General features: G+C 44.4%; 2 protein-coding genes across 9 annotated transcripts; one reads left to right on the top strand and one right to left on the bottom strand.

Moving 5' to 3' along the window:
• The first annotated feature begins 456 nt into the window (after window positions 1-456).
• Window positions 457-9,343, top strand: LOC108156699 (serine/threonine-protein kinase PAK 1). 3 transcript variants are annotated; one of them, XM_017288346.2, is made up of 8 exons: window positions 457-873; window positions 4,023-4,311; window positions 4,398-4,552; window positions 5,517-5,682; window positions 5,753-6,379; window positions 7,218-7,975; window positions 8,038-8,256; window positions 8,319-9,343. In XM_017288346.2, the coding sequence occupies exons 2-8, from the start codon at window positions 4,158-4,160 to the stop codon at window positions 8,400-8,402; spliced, it is 2,163 nt and encodes a 720-aa protein (XP_017143835.1). In that variant the 5' UTR covers window positions 457-873; window positions 4,023-4,157; the 3' UTR covers window positions 8,403-9,343. The 3 variants fall into 3 exon arrangements, with proteins under 3 accessions (XP_017143835.1, XP_017143836.1, XP_033245083.1); XM_017288347.2 differs by having other exon boundaries at window positions 458-568; XM_033389192.1 differs by lacking the exon at window positions 457-873 and adding an exon at window positions 3,463-3,552.
• Window positions 9,344-11,254: 1,911 nt separating this feature from the next.
• Window positions 11,255-17,221, bottom strand: LOC108155338 (transcription elongation regulator 1). Of its 6 annotated transcripts, none has more exons than XM_017286087.2 (8): window positions 16,908-17,221; window positions 15,288-16,837; window positions 14,893-15,226; window positions 14,670-14,820; window positions 12,449-12,853; window positions 12,022-12,386; window positions 11,636-11,965; window positions 11,255-11,572 (listed from the first exon to the last, which is right to left on the bottom strand). In XM_017286087.2, the coding sequence occupies exons 1-8, from the start codon at window positions 17,114-17,116 to the stop codon at window positions 11,446-11,448; spliced, it is 3,471 nt and encodes a 1,156-aa protein (XP_017141576.1). In that variant the 5' UTR covers window positions 17,117-17,221; the 3' UTR covers window positions 11,255-11,445. The 6 variants fall into 6 exon arrangements, with proteins under 6 accessions (XP_017141576.1, XP_017141578.1, XP_017141580.1 ...); XM_017286089.2 differs by having other exon boundaries at window positions 15,297-16,837; XM_017286091.2 differs by lacking the exons at window positions 11,255-11,572; window positions 11,636-11,965; window positions 12,022-12,386; window positions 12,449-12,853 and adding exons at window positions 13,706-14,019; window positions 14,129-14,313.
• Between the last annotated feature and the right edge of the window lie 22 nt (window positions 17,222-17,243).

Raw genomic sequence — 17,243 nt, 5'->3', positions numbered from 1 at the left:
AGAAATTTGTATTGATAAATCCGCGGTCACACTGGTGCTGCTGCTACAAGGGTGGCCGTTTACGGCATTTTTAATACTTTTCGGTATTTGTTGAGGTCAAAATTTAAACGACGGTATATTTACGGTATATCGGTATATAATAGTATATTTGTCAATTTGATCAATCTACTAAATTTAATTTTCAACGTTATATAGAAATTCAATAAAAGCAATTATTTAAATTAAGCCAATCAAGTAGAAAATAGATTCATCAATCGTATAAAATTATGTGGGCATGGCTAAATTTTCTATATAGTTAGTAATAATCCACGGAATATCAAAAACGAGGAATATATAAAATAGAACTTGAATTCGTCAGTATATTTACGTTTTTTTTTAATGAGACGGTATGTTTCGATATATTTCTGGAGGTCGGACGGTATATTTGATCGATAAGTCCGCGGTCACACTGGCTGCTACCGTCTTAACTTTTTTTATAAACATCGGAAAATGTAAATAAAATATTTAAACAATACCAAACATTGCGGCGGAAAAGGAAAAGCGCGCTTATCGTTAACAATTCTCAACGGTGTGTTTGGGTCGTATGCAACCACATTTGTGGAATATTAAATGGTTTTCTTGCTGCTAGCTCTGCTGCTCTGCTCCCGTGTCGGACATTAATGACACACGACAAGCAACGCTAAAGAAAACGGGAAAAACAATACCCACTGTGTGTCCGTGTGAATGTGTGTGTGTGCAGTGAAGTGCTGTTGTGAGTGCTTAAGGAAAACTTCAAGAAATCCACGAAGAAGAAGGCTGCAGCAGTGCAACGCAACGAAAGCGACAGATTGCAAGCGGCATACAGGGTGTTACCGAAGACATACCTGCAGTGCAGTGAGTCCCGTCACCATAGAGAGTGTGAGGTGGGGAGGAGCGGAGAGAGCGTTTCATTCATAAAAAAGAGTACATTGCAAGTCCAATTGGTCTGGCTTCTGGCTCACATCGAAAGGAGGTTCCAAAAACACAGATACGCACACATGTGCATTGATTTTTCCAACACATTCTCCCTCTCCACTCTTCGCCCACTTGTATGTGCGTTTGCGTGTGCGAGATCTATGTTTTCTTTGAGATATGTTCCGGAAAATGCCCAGGAAAACAACGATTCAAGTGGTTTTCGTTTTAAGATTAACACATTGCTGTTTGTTCCAGTTTCCCAAGCACACAAATATATTTCCCCATAACATTTGGCATTGTGTAAGGGGAAATGTATGTGTGTGTGTGGGGTGTGGGTTGGGTGAAAATGTCAACAAGCTGCTTGCATACAGGGTGATTTCCTCCACCTCTTCTTGCTGCATTTCCCCCCAATGGGGCACGTGTATTGCGGCAAACTAAACGTGACAAAGCACAAAAACAGCAAAAAGAAATTTACATAAAATACAATTTTGTGTTGCAACTGTTTGGCATTTAACAGTTAGCGGCGTCCTAACGGGGCTCTATATATGTATGTATGGAACATGTGCCTATGCATGTGTGGGCTTGTGTGTGTTTAGTCCAGGTAAAAACGGAAAAGCCAACTTGTAACGGAGAACCGTAGGGAGAGGGAGGAGGGGGAAATAGACAAGCAGAAAAATATAAAAGGCATAACATTTCCGCCTGGTGCCTTCTGCTTTCGGCTGGCGTCCAAAACCCAAAATAGACAGCGACGCTACGCTCGTCGTCGCCACAGCCGCAGTGCCTCCTCTTCATCGAGCGATTATGCGTGACAAATCCGCGATGTTCAAATTTCCCGACTATAGGATACCGCATTCCCAGAAAACCTTGCCTCCATTTCCAGAGACCGTACTATAATAAATCATGATGCAGTATCTCTTGCCTTTGTTCAATATCATGTTATCTGCAACCGCATAAACACTGTCAAGAAGTCCGTATATGTTTGTGGCTTCTTTCAGCACTTGGAGCCCAGCGCCACTCAATGCACTTGCAACACGCCATGCACCATGTTGTTGCTGCTGCTGTTACTTCTGCTGTTGCCATTGCAACATGCACCTATGCCTGCCCCACTTGAGAGGCAAGTCCACCCTAGCCCCGGCGGCTCTCCGCTCCACCTCCCCCCACCATTCTTCCCCACCTCTGTCACTAATTTAAATGCCGCAAGTGTTGTCGAGCTTCCTGTGTGTGTGTTTTGCTCATTAGGGAATAATTTTGCATTAGGCCCGGCCCGTAGAAAATATAATAGAAAAAAAGTTCATAGACCGCAAAACCCCGCTATATATACAGTATTTATTGATTTTATATGAACTTCAATAAAAAAGAAACAAATTCGATACACCGATACACGGTTAACCCAATTCTGGGAAGCCGCCCATACGCTCTTCGCCGCCGCCGGCGGCGCTCCCGAGAAAAGTTTGTTTCTTGATCTAAAAACAACATTTACCTATAGACGCGAATCGGGGAAACGGTCTCTCTCGGCGTAAAGCCAACAAACCTACAAAAAACACATACAAATTGTTAGTGTTTTCACACTCAGCACCTCCCCCCTCCCTCCCTCCACCTATGCCCTGTTTCCTTCTCTCTGGACTGACGACTGCATTGACTCTTAACGCCCTGACGTTGATAAATGAATCATAAAAGCTGCGCAGTCGACGTCGCCGTCACCGGCAAAAAGGCAGACAGGCGCCAAGCGGTTGACTCTCCGTCCCTCTGTCGCTCGCTCTCCCATCATATGTTTTGGCTGCGCCGCCGCCCACATTACATATTAGTGGCGGTGGTGTCTGTCCCAGGGTAGCAATGTTGTTACTGTAATTTTAAATGCGTGAGAGCTGCTTTATTTTGATACCCTTGAAGCAGGTATTACGGATATGATCAAAGTTGCGGCTACGCAGTGAAAAAATATTATACCCAAACTACAATACATAGTTCCTCAGTTCTTAGGCTAATTTTCATCCACAAAGTCAAGATCGTATATTATATACATATGCAGCTGACACTAAAACAAAAGATCGCCAAGGTATCAAAGCATCGGCGCCCGACTAATCTTTTTCTCTTGTTTCGTATTACTGTAATTCCGAATGCGTGAGCTGTATTGTTTTTGTTTCGTGAGCTAATCGAAGTCACTCTTGTTATCGCATAATGTTGTTGTTTTTGGGGGACCATCGGCAGCGTAGGCGAGAAAGCGAGCGAGCGCACAGTGGTCTCCATTGAGAATGGAAGAAACTAAATGCAGGGCATATGGGTGGAATCATTCGCTTGGTGTTTACAAAACACTGTGCGCGGTGGCGCTCTTTATGGCGGCTGATACTCCCACTCTTTCTCTCGCTCTCTCTCTCTGTGCATGAGTTGTGTTTGCCCGTTCCCATTGGGCTGGCGATCGAGAGAGTGGAAATCTGTCGGTGTTGCCTTGCCGGCTGCTCTACTGGCAGTGACACTCAACACTGCGGCGACAGAGGAAGAGCGAGGGCCCCAATCCCAATACCCCCAATAGTCGGATTCAGTTCGTCGGACGACCCATATTGATAAATTTATTTGCTTCTTTATTTGTTGTAGTTCTTGTTTCTCCTGCAACATTTGTTTTGTGTGGGTGTTTTAACCATTCTGAACATTTTTATGAGTTTTTTTCGCATGCCAAAATAAATGAGAGCAACACAACACCCGAATTTGACGTGATCTTCAAGATAATCACATTAAAAAAATAATAAAGTGGGCAAAAATTGTATAATTCTCTGCAGAATTCTGTGAAATATATATTCATACAGACACAGACGTATATGCTATATATATCTGCGTATAAGTATTTGTGATATATTTATCTACATATACATTTTCTTATGTATGACAAATTTTTAAGTTTTTGCAAAACTTATGACTCGGACGCGACTGCAACCGAAGCTAAAAAAAATAATTGATAAAACAACAATCAAATGAGAAGATAAGCTTCGTTTATAGATAACAAAATGTTGGAAATCTGTGTGAATTCACCAAGAATGAAATCATTTCGTTTTTTCGCGAATAAAACAATCTCCTTTCGCTTTTTTCCCCATTAACAGCTGTTTTCGGGCATCAGAACAGCTGTGCATAAGCTGAAGCTGTAGAAGACAACGTCGAGGAGGAGGAGGAAGAAGCCGTAGCGAAAAGAGAAGGAAGACGGGAAAGGAAAGGAACCACCACCACCCACACAAGGCATGTCCAGCGAGGAAGATAAACCACCGGCGCCGCCCGTGCGGCTCACCAGCAATCGCGGTGGCGCTGGCATTGAGCGTGTACCCCTCATGGGCGGAGGCGGTGCCGGCGGCTGTGGTGATGCGCCGCCTGTTGATATGCGACCATTGCCCAAGGGTGAGTGTGTGTGCCATGACAACACTGTGATTAGTATGTGTCCACCAGTGGAACTACAATGTGTTTCTCTTTGTTCCCCTCCAAAGAGCCCGACGATGCCGACCGAAAGAAGAAGACGCTGAAGAACAAGATCAAAGGCTCGAAACCCTCGCACACTGACTCCAAGCCGAACATCTCGTATCCGACGAATTTCGAGCATACGGTGCATGTGGGTTTCGATCCCGTAACCGGAGAATTTACGGTGAGTTTTATGGCTTTTATTGGAATCGTATTGGATCGTTTACCTTGGAATATTTATTATTATTCCATGTGCCTCGCCTTTAATTTTCATTTTGCTAAAAATAGCAGGAGGGAAATCTTCTGTTTTCATTTGCTTAAAACCTACAATTTGATTTAATGAAAAACATACCAAAAGAAGAAACACTTTCACATGCTTAAGGAATTAATTGTGATTTTTGAGTAAAAGAGGAGCCCTGAAGAGCCTTGCAACAGGGATCAATGGTGGTTTCTCTTTTCATTCAAAGATCTTTCCATATCCAATGAAATTTTGCATAATTTTAGCTTTCCAATTATATATAATGTACTCTTGAAAGCACATACTACATACCCTATACCCTATACATACATTATGTTGTTGTTTATCGCCGATATGTGCTCTTTACCGACTTTCTATTATTCATTATTATTTCAAGCTGCCCATGAAAGTAAGTAAACTCCACGTCTAACGCAACGGAAATCTTGCCTCCCTCTTCATTAGTTTCTCTACAAAAGAAAAATAAACCATTGATTGTGTTCCTTTTTTTTGTCTAAATATCAAGCCATTCCCCATTCGATGTTCGTTCCTACCATTCGATGTTTGTTTCAAGATATATCGGTGTTTCGTTATATTCCTTTTGTGTATATATCTTCAACCATTCCATTCGATGTTTCTCGATCGGGTGTTCCTCATTAGTTTCCATTACACCTACACTAGCCAACACAGACAACATATTTATGGCTGAAGCCTAGAGTTTTGTAGTGAAAATGCTTTTAGTCGATGTCCCCCTACTTTCGGAATGATTTGGCCAAGCATTGCTGTATCCAAAATACCTAACAAAAAGAACCCCACCCACCCTGCGCCATCTATATGTGCTCTATCTTTCATTCGCTTAGCTTTCATTTGAAGATCCATAGTACTCAAACGATTTGTGTGTTGCCTTTTACAGGGTATGCCCGAGGCATGGGCGCGTCTGCTGATGAACTCGAACATCAGCAAACAGGAGCAGAAGAAGAATCCCCAGGCGGTGCTCGATGTGCTCAAATGGTTTGACAACACAACCAAACAGAGGCCAAGTTCCAAATACATGACAAATGCCATAACGACGCATTCAGGTGAGGGGACCCTATCCTTTGATTCTCGAACTGTATTCTCAATGTAATGCAATCCTCTTGTCTCGGACAGGCTCTTCACTAAGTCGCGTGAGCAGCAGCAGTCCCAGCAGCACGCCCACAGACTCGGAACTGCATGGCTCCAACAGTGGCGGCAATCTGATTGGCGTCCAGCTGGGCAGCATGACACTGGGACCCAATGCCAACAATGTGGCCGTGGCAGGACAAATGCTGAGCAATCACTACCAACAGCAGCAGCAGCATATTATCCAGCATCAGAATCAACAATTGCACCAGCATAACCAGCATCAACAGCATCAGCAGCATCAGCATCACATTGGCATCAGTCAATCGCATTCATACAATTTTGGCGGCCACACGGCCTCCTCATCCACATCGCAACATTCATCTGCCAATGAGGACGACATGCTCGGGTCACCGCATCAGCAGCAGCTGCAACAGGCCGCGCACCAGCCGCCACCTCCGCCAGTGGCATCGCGACCCGAGCGCACGAAATCCATTTACACGCGACCCATTGAGGAACTGCAGCCAGCGCCATCGCCGTCGCCCATCATAATGCCAGCAGCACCGGCCACAACGCCCACAACACCACTGCAGAACCATAAGGTGATGACGGCACCATCGCCGCTGCATCATAATAATGTGACGACGACGCTGGACAAGAATAAGAACAATGCAAGTGAGTGTTGTGCCAGGACTAGCTGCTATTCTGCTTTTAGTTTAAAGGAGCCAAACCGCCGCCTGACAGCAATATTTATTTGAGTTTATTCTTTAGAGATTTTAGATTTTAGATTAAGAAGTAAAACCATTTGCTGCCAGGCAGTAGGTCCACCCATCTTCTGTTTTGTTGTGTTGAAAACTAATCAACTTTTTTGTGTGGAAGATTTAAAGTAATGTCTATTATTGTTATCTGTATCGCCTCTGTGTTCTGTTCTGTTTTTGAAAAAAAATGCTTCTAATTGCTGCTAAAAAAAAAAATACTTTATAAAAACCAACTGCGACAACAGCGTCTGGGGGCAACTCGACGCCAGCTTCAGCATCAGCATCGACAACAGAAACAACAACAGCAGAAACACAAGGCAGTGATGCAACAACAAGAAGTGCAACTGCTACTATTTTGTCTGCTACTAATCCTAGTTGTACTACCAATCCTACTACTACTTCTACTACTACTACTACTACTACTTCTGCTACTACTACGATATTGCAAGAGCAGTTTGCAGCCGAGTCAGCAGCAGCAGCAACAACAATAGCAACAACTGCACCAACGACTAATCACCATTCTTCTGCTTCCTCCTTTTCATCATTTCCTTCATTCCACGACGATGATACAACAACAACCAACAACGCCTTGCCATCGATCCATTGTCCAACGCCGACAACATCGATGCTATCCATATCTTCCGCTCGGAACTCGACGGTGCCCATGCCCATGCCGCCGCCTCCTACCACCATAACGCCTGCCTCACCCACACCTGTCGCTGCCGTCGACACCGATGCCACCTGCCTGCACACAGACCTGTACAACGATCCCTCAGTGGCGATTGGGAACAATCTGAATGCAACTGCAGTGGCAGCAGCAGGAGCTCCTCCGACAGCGGCAGCTGGCAATCAGATCGCCGTCCCACAGGCAGCAGCGGCAGTCACGCCCAACACGCGTGCGGCCAATGCCAAAAAGAAGAAGATGTCCGATGAGGAAATCCTGGAGAAACTGCGCACCATAGTCTCCGTTGGGGATCCCAATCGCAAGTACACGAAAATGGAGAAGATCGGCCAGGGCGCCTCGGGCACCGTGTACACGGCCATCGAATCCTCGACGGGTATGGAGGTGGCCATCAAACAGATGAACCTCTCGCAGCAACCGAAGAAGGAGCTGATTATCAATGAGATTCTGGTGATGCGAGAGAACAAGCATCCGAATGTCGTGAACTATTTGGACAGCTATCTGGTGTCCGAAGAGCTGTGGGTAGTGATGGAGTATCTGCCGGGTGGTTCGCTCACGGATGTCGTCACTGAGACCTGCATGGACGAGGGACAGATTGCGGCCGTGTGTCGGGAGGTGCTGCAAGCCCTGGAGTTCTTGCATGCCAATCAGGTGATCCATCGTGACATCAAAAGTGATAATATATTGCTTGGCCTGGATGGTTCGGTCAAGTTGACTGATTTCGGTTTCTGTGCGCAAATCTCGCCGGAGCAATCCAAACGCACAACGATGGTGGGTACGCCGTACTGGATGGCGCCCGAGGTGGTCACGCGGAAGCAGTATGGTCCCAAGGTACGGATTACTCGTTACTCTCTCTCCTCAAGATTTTAATTGATTTCTTCTTTATTCGACAGGTTGATTTATGGTCTTTGGGTATCATGGCCATTGAAATGGTTGAGGGCGAACCGCCATATTTGAATGAGAATCCGCTGAAAGCCTTGTACCTCATTGCCACCAATGGCAAGCCAGAGATTAAAGAAAAAGACAAGCTGTCCGCAGCATTTCAAGATTTTCTCGATCAGTGTCTGGAAGTGGAAGTGGAGCGCAGAGCCAGTGCAATGGATTTGCTAAAGGTATGATTATAGAGTGATTATAGATTATTTTATAACTATTTCTTGTACGAATCTTTCATTAGCATCCCTTCCTGAAGCTGGCACGTCCATTGGCCAGTCTGACGCCTTTGATTATGGCCGCCAAAGAGGCCACTAAGGGCAACTGATTGTCAACGAAGAAGAAAAAGCTTATTTAACCATTACTAATGAATTACTATTGCAAAAAGCAGCAAGAAATTCTTCAGCAACAACAACCACAATAGCAAGAACAAGAACAATAGCAATAGCAACAGTAACTGAAAATCGCAGATGATGATGGATTATAATCCATCCAATAATTATTAATGATGATTATGATGGATTAACGATTATGATTATTATGATTACTATTATTAATTATTTATATAAACGTATTATATACATACATATATTATATTCTATTATATTATATATTCTACTCGTAACAAACAAAACGCTAAGAGAAACTGCAACAGAGGAGAGCAAGTGGCGAAGAGGAGACAGACACACGCGTAGTTCAATTTACACAACAATTTGGTTTCCAGAATGAACACACCCACACACACAAACAAAACCCAACCCCGACCTTACTTTTGGCCCACACATCATCGAAAAAAACCTTACAAACCTTTGTTATATACCAAAACTTAAATTTACATTACATTTGTATTTTGTATAGAAGAAACGAAAAAGTTGCATCAAGCATTTTGAATGCTCTTGAAATTTGTACACTTAAAAGATCATTTAATCATTTAAGAAAGAACAAAAAAAAAAACAATAAATATTTACTTTATAGTTGTCCAGATTTACATTATTAAACATTACAATTGGTAACTTTTGCATTTAAAAAAAAAATGAAAAACAAAACAAAAATTATATATATATTACATACGATATATGTACCATGTATAAAGCGCTACTTTTGATTTTTTTAAATTTATTTCTCCATTCAATTTCTATAAGAAAGCGTAAGAGAGGACGAAGAACTGCTTTGGAATGCTGTAACTAACTAATCTAATGACTTGGAGTATTATTGCTGATTTTAGTTTAGTTTCTTAAATGCTTTATGTAATAAATATATACACATATATATATTTTTTATATGATTTTAATTACATGTTTTATTTGCTGCTCTTTTATTTTTGTATGCTTTTTTTTCTGAGATTTTTGAATAGATTCTAGACCCTGCTACGTACCCCCATCCAATGGTCCTCCCTACCAGATTTTGTATGTCTGTGAATCAAAAAGAAAAAACACATCTAATTGTAATAGAATTTACTAATTATATTTAGAGATATATAACACACACTGTATTTTTCAATTTACAAACAAATGCAACGTGGTTTATTATAGAGACAACAAGAAAACACCAACAACAAAACCCAACCTGTAGCAATATTATATAGAGAGAATGATATATATATAGTATATGGAGAATCGAACAAAAGCAACACACTAACATTGGTAGTAGTATAACTAGAGAATAAACAAATAGCATGTAAAATTCGATACTGAACCATGGAGACAAAAGCCAGAAAACCCCCAGGCGATAGAACGGATAGAAAGGAAAACCAGTTACTTTGTGCCTAACCGAAACCGTAATAATGCATTCAATAAGAGCAAAACACCAAGTAAATAGTTTAGTGCGAGTACATATACCTATGATAGAAACTAACAGATGATCTAGCCGTACGATGGTAAAGAAATAAATTATAGAATAGACAGTCAACTAAAACACCAGCTAACATAGGGAGTGCTAGTGGAGTGTTCGAATGGATGGTGGGTGGGGGGTTGTATAAATGGGAGGTGGGGTCTAGATTAGGGTTCATCAAGAATTGATAGGGGGGTTCATTCAGATTTCGTTAGCAAAAATCATTTCATTTCTATCATTGAGAATAAAGTGAGGATCAGTGGGAGCGTAGCTTGGGATTTATTAAGAATTGATTTTGAATAATCAAGAATTGATTGGGGGGTCAGTGACAGCTTGGGGATCGTTCAGAATTCTTTAGTACAGATCATTTCATTGGGATCATTCAAATATCTTTCGTACAATTCGTATCATTAAGAATTGATTGGAGTTATGTGAGAGTTTGGAATTCTTTAAGAGCCGAGTGGAGATAAGGGAAAGCACAGATCAGCACAGATAATTTTTTCGAATCATTAACAATTTAATTCAGACCTCATTAGTACGGATCTTTTCAGTGGTGGCGATCTTTATCGCACAATTTCCAACTTCCATTATCATACTGGGTTCAACATTAAGGACATTATGTGACATTAGGCCATGGATCATTAAATTATTAGATGCGATATTTCGATCAGCGGATACCCTACAAAACAATGTGTGTGTATCGTCCCTCGTCCAAGTAGCAGACCGTTTGGCTAGTGGAAAATTCGTTAACAACAAAAGAAACAACAAACCAAATGAAACTTTATGATAAATGAGAGGAAAAAGAATTTTTTACAAAAACACAGCGCATTATTTTCGCTATTAGTTCCTAAACAAAAAAAAAAACAACAAACATATAGAAATTGGAAGAACTATTCGATGAAGAGGAGAGGTGAGAGAATGATAATGGAGAGCCAAATGCAAAGAAAAGGAAAAGCAAGGAAAAAGAAGTCTGACGCCTGGCATTGGAAAACGAAATATGAAATATATGCAACTAAAATTATGAAGATTATTGTATTGTATTTGTGTATTGTATAATTTATGGTATGCGTATTTATAGATTGGTAGAAAACAAAACTTCTGCAGAACAGAACGAACGAATGTGTATTAAACAATAAATGGTAGCAATGAACCGCGGAAGGAATCGATGAACGATACGATGCAAGAGAAATTAAATGGTATATAAGAAGTACATTTAGAGATAGAATTATGAAATTGCAAATAAAAGATATATATATATATATATAGGTGACAAATGCAAATCTTATATGTATATATACATATATTACATAAATGATCAATAAATATATATATATTGAAAAGTAGACAAGTTTTCTCCTTTTTGTTGTGTGGATGGTGTACGTTTTATTCATTTGTAAATAATTAAAATATTAGAAGCTACACAGGACTAAAATAATTTAATTTATTAGATTAAATTGAATATAGAGCTTAGCGTTTAAGCGTTGTTTTTAGGGTGTTGGGGGTAAAGGGCTGATGGGTTTCGGGGGAGGGCCATAGTGCCACTATTTGTTCCGACGCGTTGATTCGGAGGCTGTGGGTGGGGGCGGTGGTCCACGTTTGTTCAGCTCCTCCACAAACCCCACAACAATAACGTTCCTCTCCTCCTCCAAGTGGTCGAGCACCAAGTAGCTAAAGGAAAGAGATATTTAAGCTCTGATTCAGAAGAGGGGCTGGCTCTATGATGGCTCTTACCGCTTATCGTTCTTGAGTATATCTTGTATTTCCTTGAGATGATTGGCATTTTCCTTGATGAGATCGCTGCTCTTGTGGGTAATGAATTTGCACTCCTGCAAGAGCTCGCGCAGCGCCGTCTTCGCTTGCAGCGTTTTGTCCTTGATGTAATCCTTAAACTCGCGCTCCCCCTTCTCCGAATTGTACTTGAGATACCGCGGATCTTCTTTAACCAACTTCTTGATCTCCTTCCAAGTGCTCGTCAGCTGTAGGGTGCTGATCTCGTCGAGCATTTCGCGGAATCTCTCGCGTTTCTTCTTCATCAGATTGTCAATGTGTACATTGAAGATTCTACAAGAGGAAAGTAAGTATGGTATTTACAATATTTTATGGATTTCTGAACATACCTCTCACGATCATCCCGATCGAGTGGCTCGATCTGCTCCCATCGATGATCCTTGCGCAGCTGTCGCTTCACCTCCTTCCACGTGAAGTCTGCCGTCCTCACGAGATCCGTCAGCAGGGCTGTAAAGTGTCCAATGCTCTCGTCCCGCTTGTGGTGCTCACGCTCCTTGTCCCGATCACGCAGATGACCGGCCAGGGTGCGTTGCACCTCCTTCTCCCTTTCCCGAATACTCTGCTCTGCCCGAAGCTTCTTTTCGCGCTCCTTTTGCTTTTGTTCGGCCTCGCTCTCCCGCTGGCGGGCCACTTCGCTGTCATCGCTGCCTGCCCGCTCCTCGCGCTCCGACTCGTCATGGTGTTCGCCCTCCTCCTGCAGTACAATCAAGGACATTTTTAGTAGAAAGAACACTAAAAAAAGAGATACAAACTTACGGGGGAATCTCGTTTTTTGCTCTTCTCCGACTTGCTCTTGTCCTTCTCCTTGTCTTTGTCCTTGGAGGATTTACGCTCACGGTCCTTGTCCTTGGAGCGACTACGGCAACGATCCTTGCGGCTCTTCTCCTTGTCCTTGTCCTTATCCTTGTCCTTATCCTTATCCTTGCGATCGGATTTACGTTCCCGATGACGCTCCCTCTCCCGCTGTTCCCGATGCTCACGCTCTTTGCGCTTCTCCTCCTTCATTATGTGGAGATAATCCTCGAAGTACTCCTCCCGATACATTGAGTCGACTATCCGGTAGCGCGGATCCGATTCCAGCTTCTTCTTGATGTCATACCAACGCGTATGGCGCTCAATGTCGTGCCGCTCCCGCAGCATATCGAGAAAGTCCTTGCGAATCTAGAGAGTGTGATTGTAAGGGAGGAGAATGTTTGACATGACAGCCATGCGGAAGAGAAAAGAAACAAAGTGCACGAGTTAGAGGTCTGGCATTGATACGAGTCTTTCACTTAACAATCTATGGGCTTAAAAAGCAAACTTAGAGCTTAAATACTAGTAATTTCTTATGGCTACTGAACATAGTTACACTCTTCTTGTTGCCTGCAAAAGAGAATGATTTTGGATTAGTGTTTCAAAGACCTAACTGAAAAGGAAGTTGTTCGATTAGTTTCAGGCCCTGGCTGCGTGGAGAGAGAGAGGATCTACATGTAAAAGCAGGACTTTCAGACCACAGAAAAATGAAATTAAATGAGTGAAAGTTTACTTGACTTTTTTGGGTGTGGGAAAAATACAAATGTGTATTCAATGTACTTCTATCGTTTAAGCAGAGTAAATGCAAGTGCATATATGGGAAACAAGCAATAATCAGACCACCTTTTGCTAAATTCCTCTCTCTGGGTTTCCGTCTTTAGAGCAGGGCCTTTAAAAGGATTACATTAAAAGACTTCAGGCCATGGCCGAAGTGTACAGTGTTTATAGAGCTACAATAAATACATATAATAGTATACATAATAAAGGTTAGAGGGATGGCGGGGCGGGCGCCGGCAAGTGCAAAGATCTGATCTCCATGGACATGGGACATCGGATCTCTTTGCGCTGTGGGGCCACACAGAACTCTTGGGGCGGGTCGTGGGGGATGTCTTTATTATTGTAAAACATAAACGGAAAATATTTGGTTAATTAAATTACGTATTATTCATACTGTTTGCTCAGCGGCCGAAGACACCCTGCAAGCTGTGGCTCTCCTCCGATTGTTCCTCTTGCTGCACCAGCTCCTCCTCTCTCCTCCTACCTCCTGATGGGCCTCTCTCTTTCTCTCTCTCTCTCTCTCTGTGTACCAACACGATCTTCAAATATCATCGTGTTACATATGATTACAAAATGCCAATAACTCCAATGCCATTCTCCATTCAATATCCATTATCATCACATCCTCACATCACATCCTAAATTTCGGGGGCGACGTGGGGCATGGCATGGGGCGGGAAGTGGAAATCACACCAACAATTATTCAGGATATTTTTCAGTATTTTGGCTGAACCTTTTTTTGTTGTCATATAAATTGTCTTTTTGTTTTCCAAATATGTTTCATTTTTTTTTTTTTTGCAGAAAAACAAATTTTTAATGGAATTTTTTTTGTTTTGTTTTTTTAGTTTTTTTTTTTAGAAAACTCACCACACAGATTGCGAGCGTGGTGTGCGTGGTGCGATGACGACGAAGATGTTGTTGAAGATTGTTGTTGTTGTTGTTGTTCTTGATGTTGCTTTCGTTTTGTGTGATGGTGGTTTTTGGTGATGTTTTTTTTGAGTGGTGGTGCATTTGTGCTGTAATCTGTAGCTAGTAGTAGCAGTAGCTAGTGGCTAGGGTAACAGTGGCCACAGGCAATGCATTTTATTGTGTGGTGTGGGCATCATTTAGCGACACAACGGAACCACATGGTCGTCGTCGGTCAAAGGGCAAATGCAATGCAGTTCAGGGTTTCAGATTTGGTTGGGTTTCAGTATCAGTTTCGGTTCACACACGTTGTTTTATGTTTAAAAGTTAACAAAAAATCAATCATATTATGTAAATACGCTTTGTATACAGATTAAGATTAAAATATATGTATATAGAATATATTGGTATATAATTGGCATAGATACATCGATTCATTTTGATACGTAAGGAGATTCAACAGCATCGTATAAGTAGTACGATTTCCCTGCCATAAGCCTACCTGTTCTTTTTTTAGCTGCTTGTCCTCCTTCTCCCGACGACGTACGTCCACGATGTACTCGTTGAAGAGGCTCTCGCGCTCGCGCACCTTCTCGATGGCCCGATAGCGCTCCTCCTTGGCATTCTTCTGGCTAAACTCTGAGAAGGAGGATCTGCAAAGGCAGGGCAAGGGTCAGTCAGCAAACCATTCAATCGATCGATCAATCAACCCGCTAAACACTCACTTGCCATGCAGCCTGGCCTCCTCCATAAGGCTTCGGAAGTCATCGCGCTTCTGTCGCATCTTGTTGCGCTTCTCCTTGCGCTCCTCTTCGGCCCGGTCCTTGACATACTTTTCAAATACCTGTTTGCGTTCCTTCGATGTGAGCAGCAGATACCGCGGATCAAAGACAATCTTGTGCAGCTCCTTCTCCCACGTGCTGAACGCCGACACATCCTTCTCCCGCAGCATCTCCTTGAACTGGGTGACGCGCATCTCCAGGGGAATGAGGGCACGCTCCTTGGCTGCCCTCTGCTCGGCCTCCAATGCAGCATCCTCGGACCGCTTCGATTTTGTCACTAAAATGAAAAAATTTATTAAAAGGGGGGGCCAGAAATGGGATTTATGGGCACTCAATACTTTTCTTACCCATCCGCACGCGCTTGGTGGGGACCTCCTCGACACTGGACTCGGATTCAGTGCCAATCTTGATGACCTCCTCGTCATCCTCCTCCTCCGGTTCAATGTGCTGGACCTCCGGCTGCTGTGCCTGCGCCTGGGCCACGGCTGAGGCTAGCTCTTCTCCTGCTTCCTCGTTGGTCTTCTGTTCTGCCGCTTCAGCGGACTTTTCCTCCTCCGTTTTGAGCTGTTCGGGTCGATCGTTGACCGCCTTGTCCACATCCTCACGGTTCATTAGATCCTCGGGTCGATCCCAGACCGAAGTCCGCGTCGAGGGATTGTAAAAGAAGACACGAGCATCGCCAGTCCAGACCACACACCAGGGTGTGCCCGCAATGGGGGTGCTCGTAACTGGGCGAGATTTGTCCGTCTGCTTGGCCGTGGCCGCCGCTTGCTTCTTTTGCTCCTCCTCCTTCTTGCGCTTCTCTTCGGCCGCCTTCTTCGCCTCCTTCTCCAAGGCGGCTGCCTGCGATGCCTTTGCACTCTCGGTGTTCGCTTTCATGGCGGCGGCAGCTGCCGCGTACGCCATTTGGGGATCAAATCCCGGTGGCGCCGTGCCCGGAGGCATGTGCATCATCGGGTTGGGCAGCAAATGGGGTGGTATTCCGCCTGGAGGTCCCACTGCTGGCGCCACACCGGAGTGTGCAGCCATGCGGGCCGCCTCCATGTCCCTCAGAGCCTGCGGCTTCTCCCACACGCTCTCCCCGCGCGCAGCATGATAATAATACGGCCTGCCATCCGGAGCACGATGCTCGGACCATTCCGCTGCCCGTGCAATCACCGCTGGATCTATGACGCCTGGCTTGATGATCAACGTCTTGGCTGGCTTATCCTGGCCGCCTGGCGGAGCGTGCATGTGCTGCTGCTGCTGTTGTTGCTGCTGCCATGGCGGCACACCCACGCCCCAGGGTCCACCGGGAGCAGCACCCCCCGGGAAGCCATATGCAGGCGGGGGCATGCAGAAGGGCGGCTGACCAAAACCAGGAGGCGGCTGCATCCCAGGTGGCTGAAACATGGGCGGCGGCTGTTGTCGCACATTGGGCGGAGGCTGCGACAGCAGCGGACCGGCAGCATTCGGCGGGGGTTGGCTCATCAGATGAGGCGGTGGCTGCGATGTCAGATGGGGTACTGCTGCTATCTCAGAGCCCAGAGATGGTTCGCCAGTATTCACATCCGGCTTGACAGCCGCATTGGGCGGCCTCTTGGCTATCTCCTCTACCTCAGTTTGGGTCATTATTTTGACAGTGGGCCCATCCGGACGTGTCCAGGTGGTTTCGCGCGTCACCGCATGGTAATAGTAGGAGCGTCCATCCTCCGCCTTCGTCTCCACCCAAATCTCTGACGTGGCCGCCGCCACACCATTTGCCCCTGGAGGAGGCATCTGTTGGTGGTGTGTCGGCGGCTGTTGTTGTTGCTGCTGCTGCTGTTGTAGCGCCTGCTGTTGCAGCGTCTGCTGCTGGGCCGAGTGCTCGCCGATGGGGCGGCCACTAAATGCATTAAAAGGTTTACTCCTGGAATGCGACCACATTTAGTTTGCTTCGATATCGGCATCGGGTGGAAAAGTCGGCGCCAGATACTTACCAAGTGACATCGGTCGGTTTTTCCTTCGCTATAGCAACGCCGTTCGGCCCCTCTTGACTGGCACTGGAACTGGCACTGGCACTGGCACTGGCACTGCCATTGCCATTGATGTTCAGGGCGACTCCTGGAGGAGATTGATCCGCTTCCTGAAAGTTTACCGGCGAACTGGCCCGCTCACTGTCCATGCTCTCGTCTAAACTGGTTTCCATTGCACACAAATTACGCGTATTACACTTTTTTCACTTTGCATTTAAAAATTTTCACAAATTTTTCTGCACTTTTCTGCCGATAGGGATGTAAATACAAGCAGGTGTGCTTTCGATACGTGTTATCGAT

The sequence above is a fragment of the Drosophila miranda genome, chromosome 2 (assembly GCF_003369915.1).
Source record: "Drosophila miranda strain MSH22 chromosome 2, D.miranda_PacBio2.1, whole genome shotgun sequence".
Classification (NCBI taxonomy): Eukaryota; Metazoa; Arthropoda; class Insecta; order Diptera; family Drosophilidae; genus Drosophila; species Drosophila miranda.
Note: the sequence above shows the minus strand (reverse complement) of the source record. Positions and strands in the feature narration are given on the sequence as shown.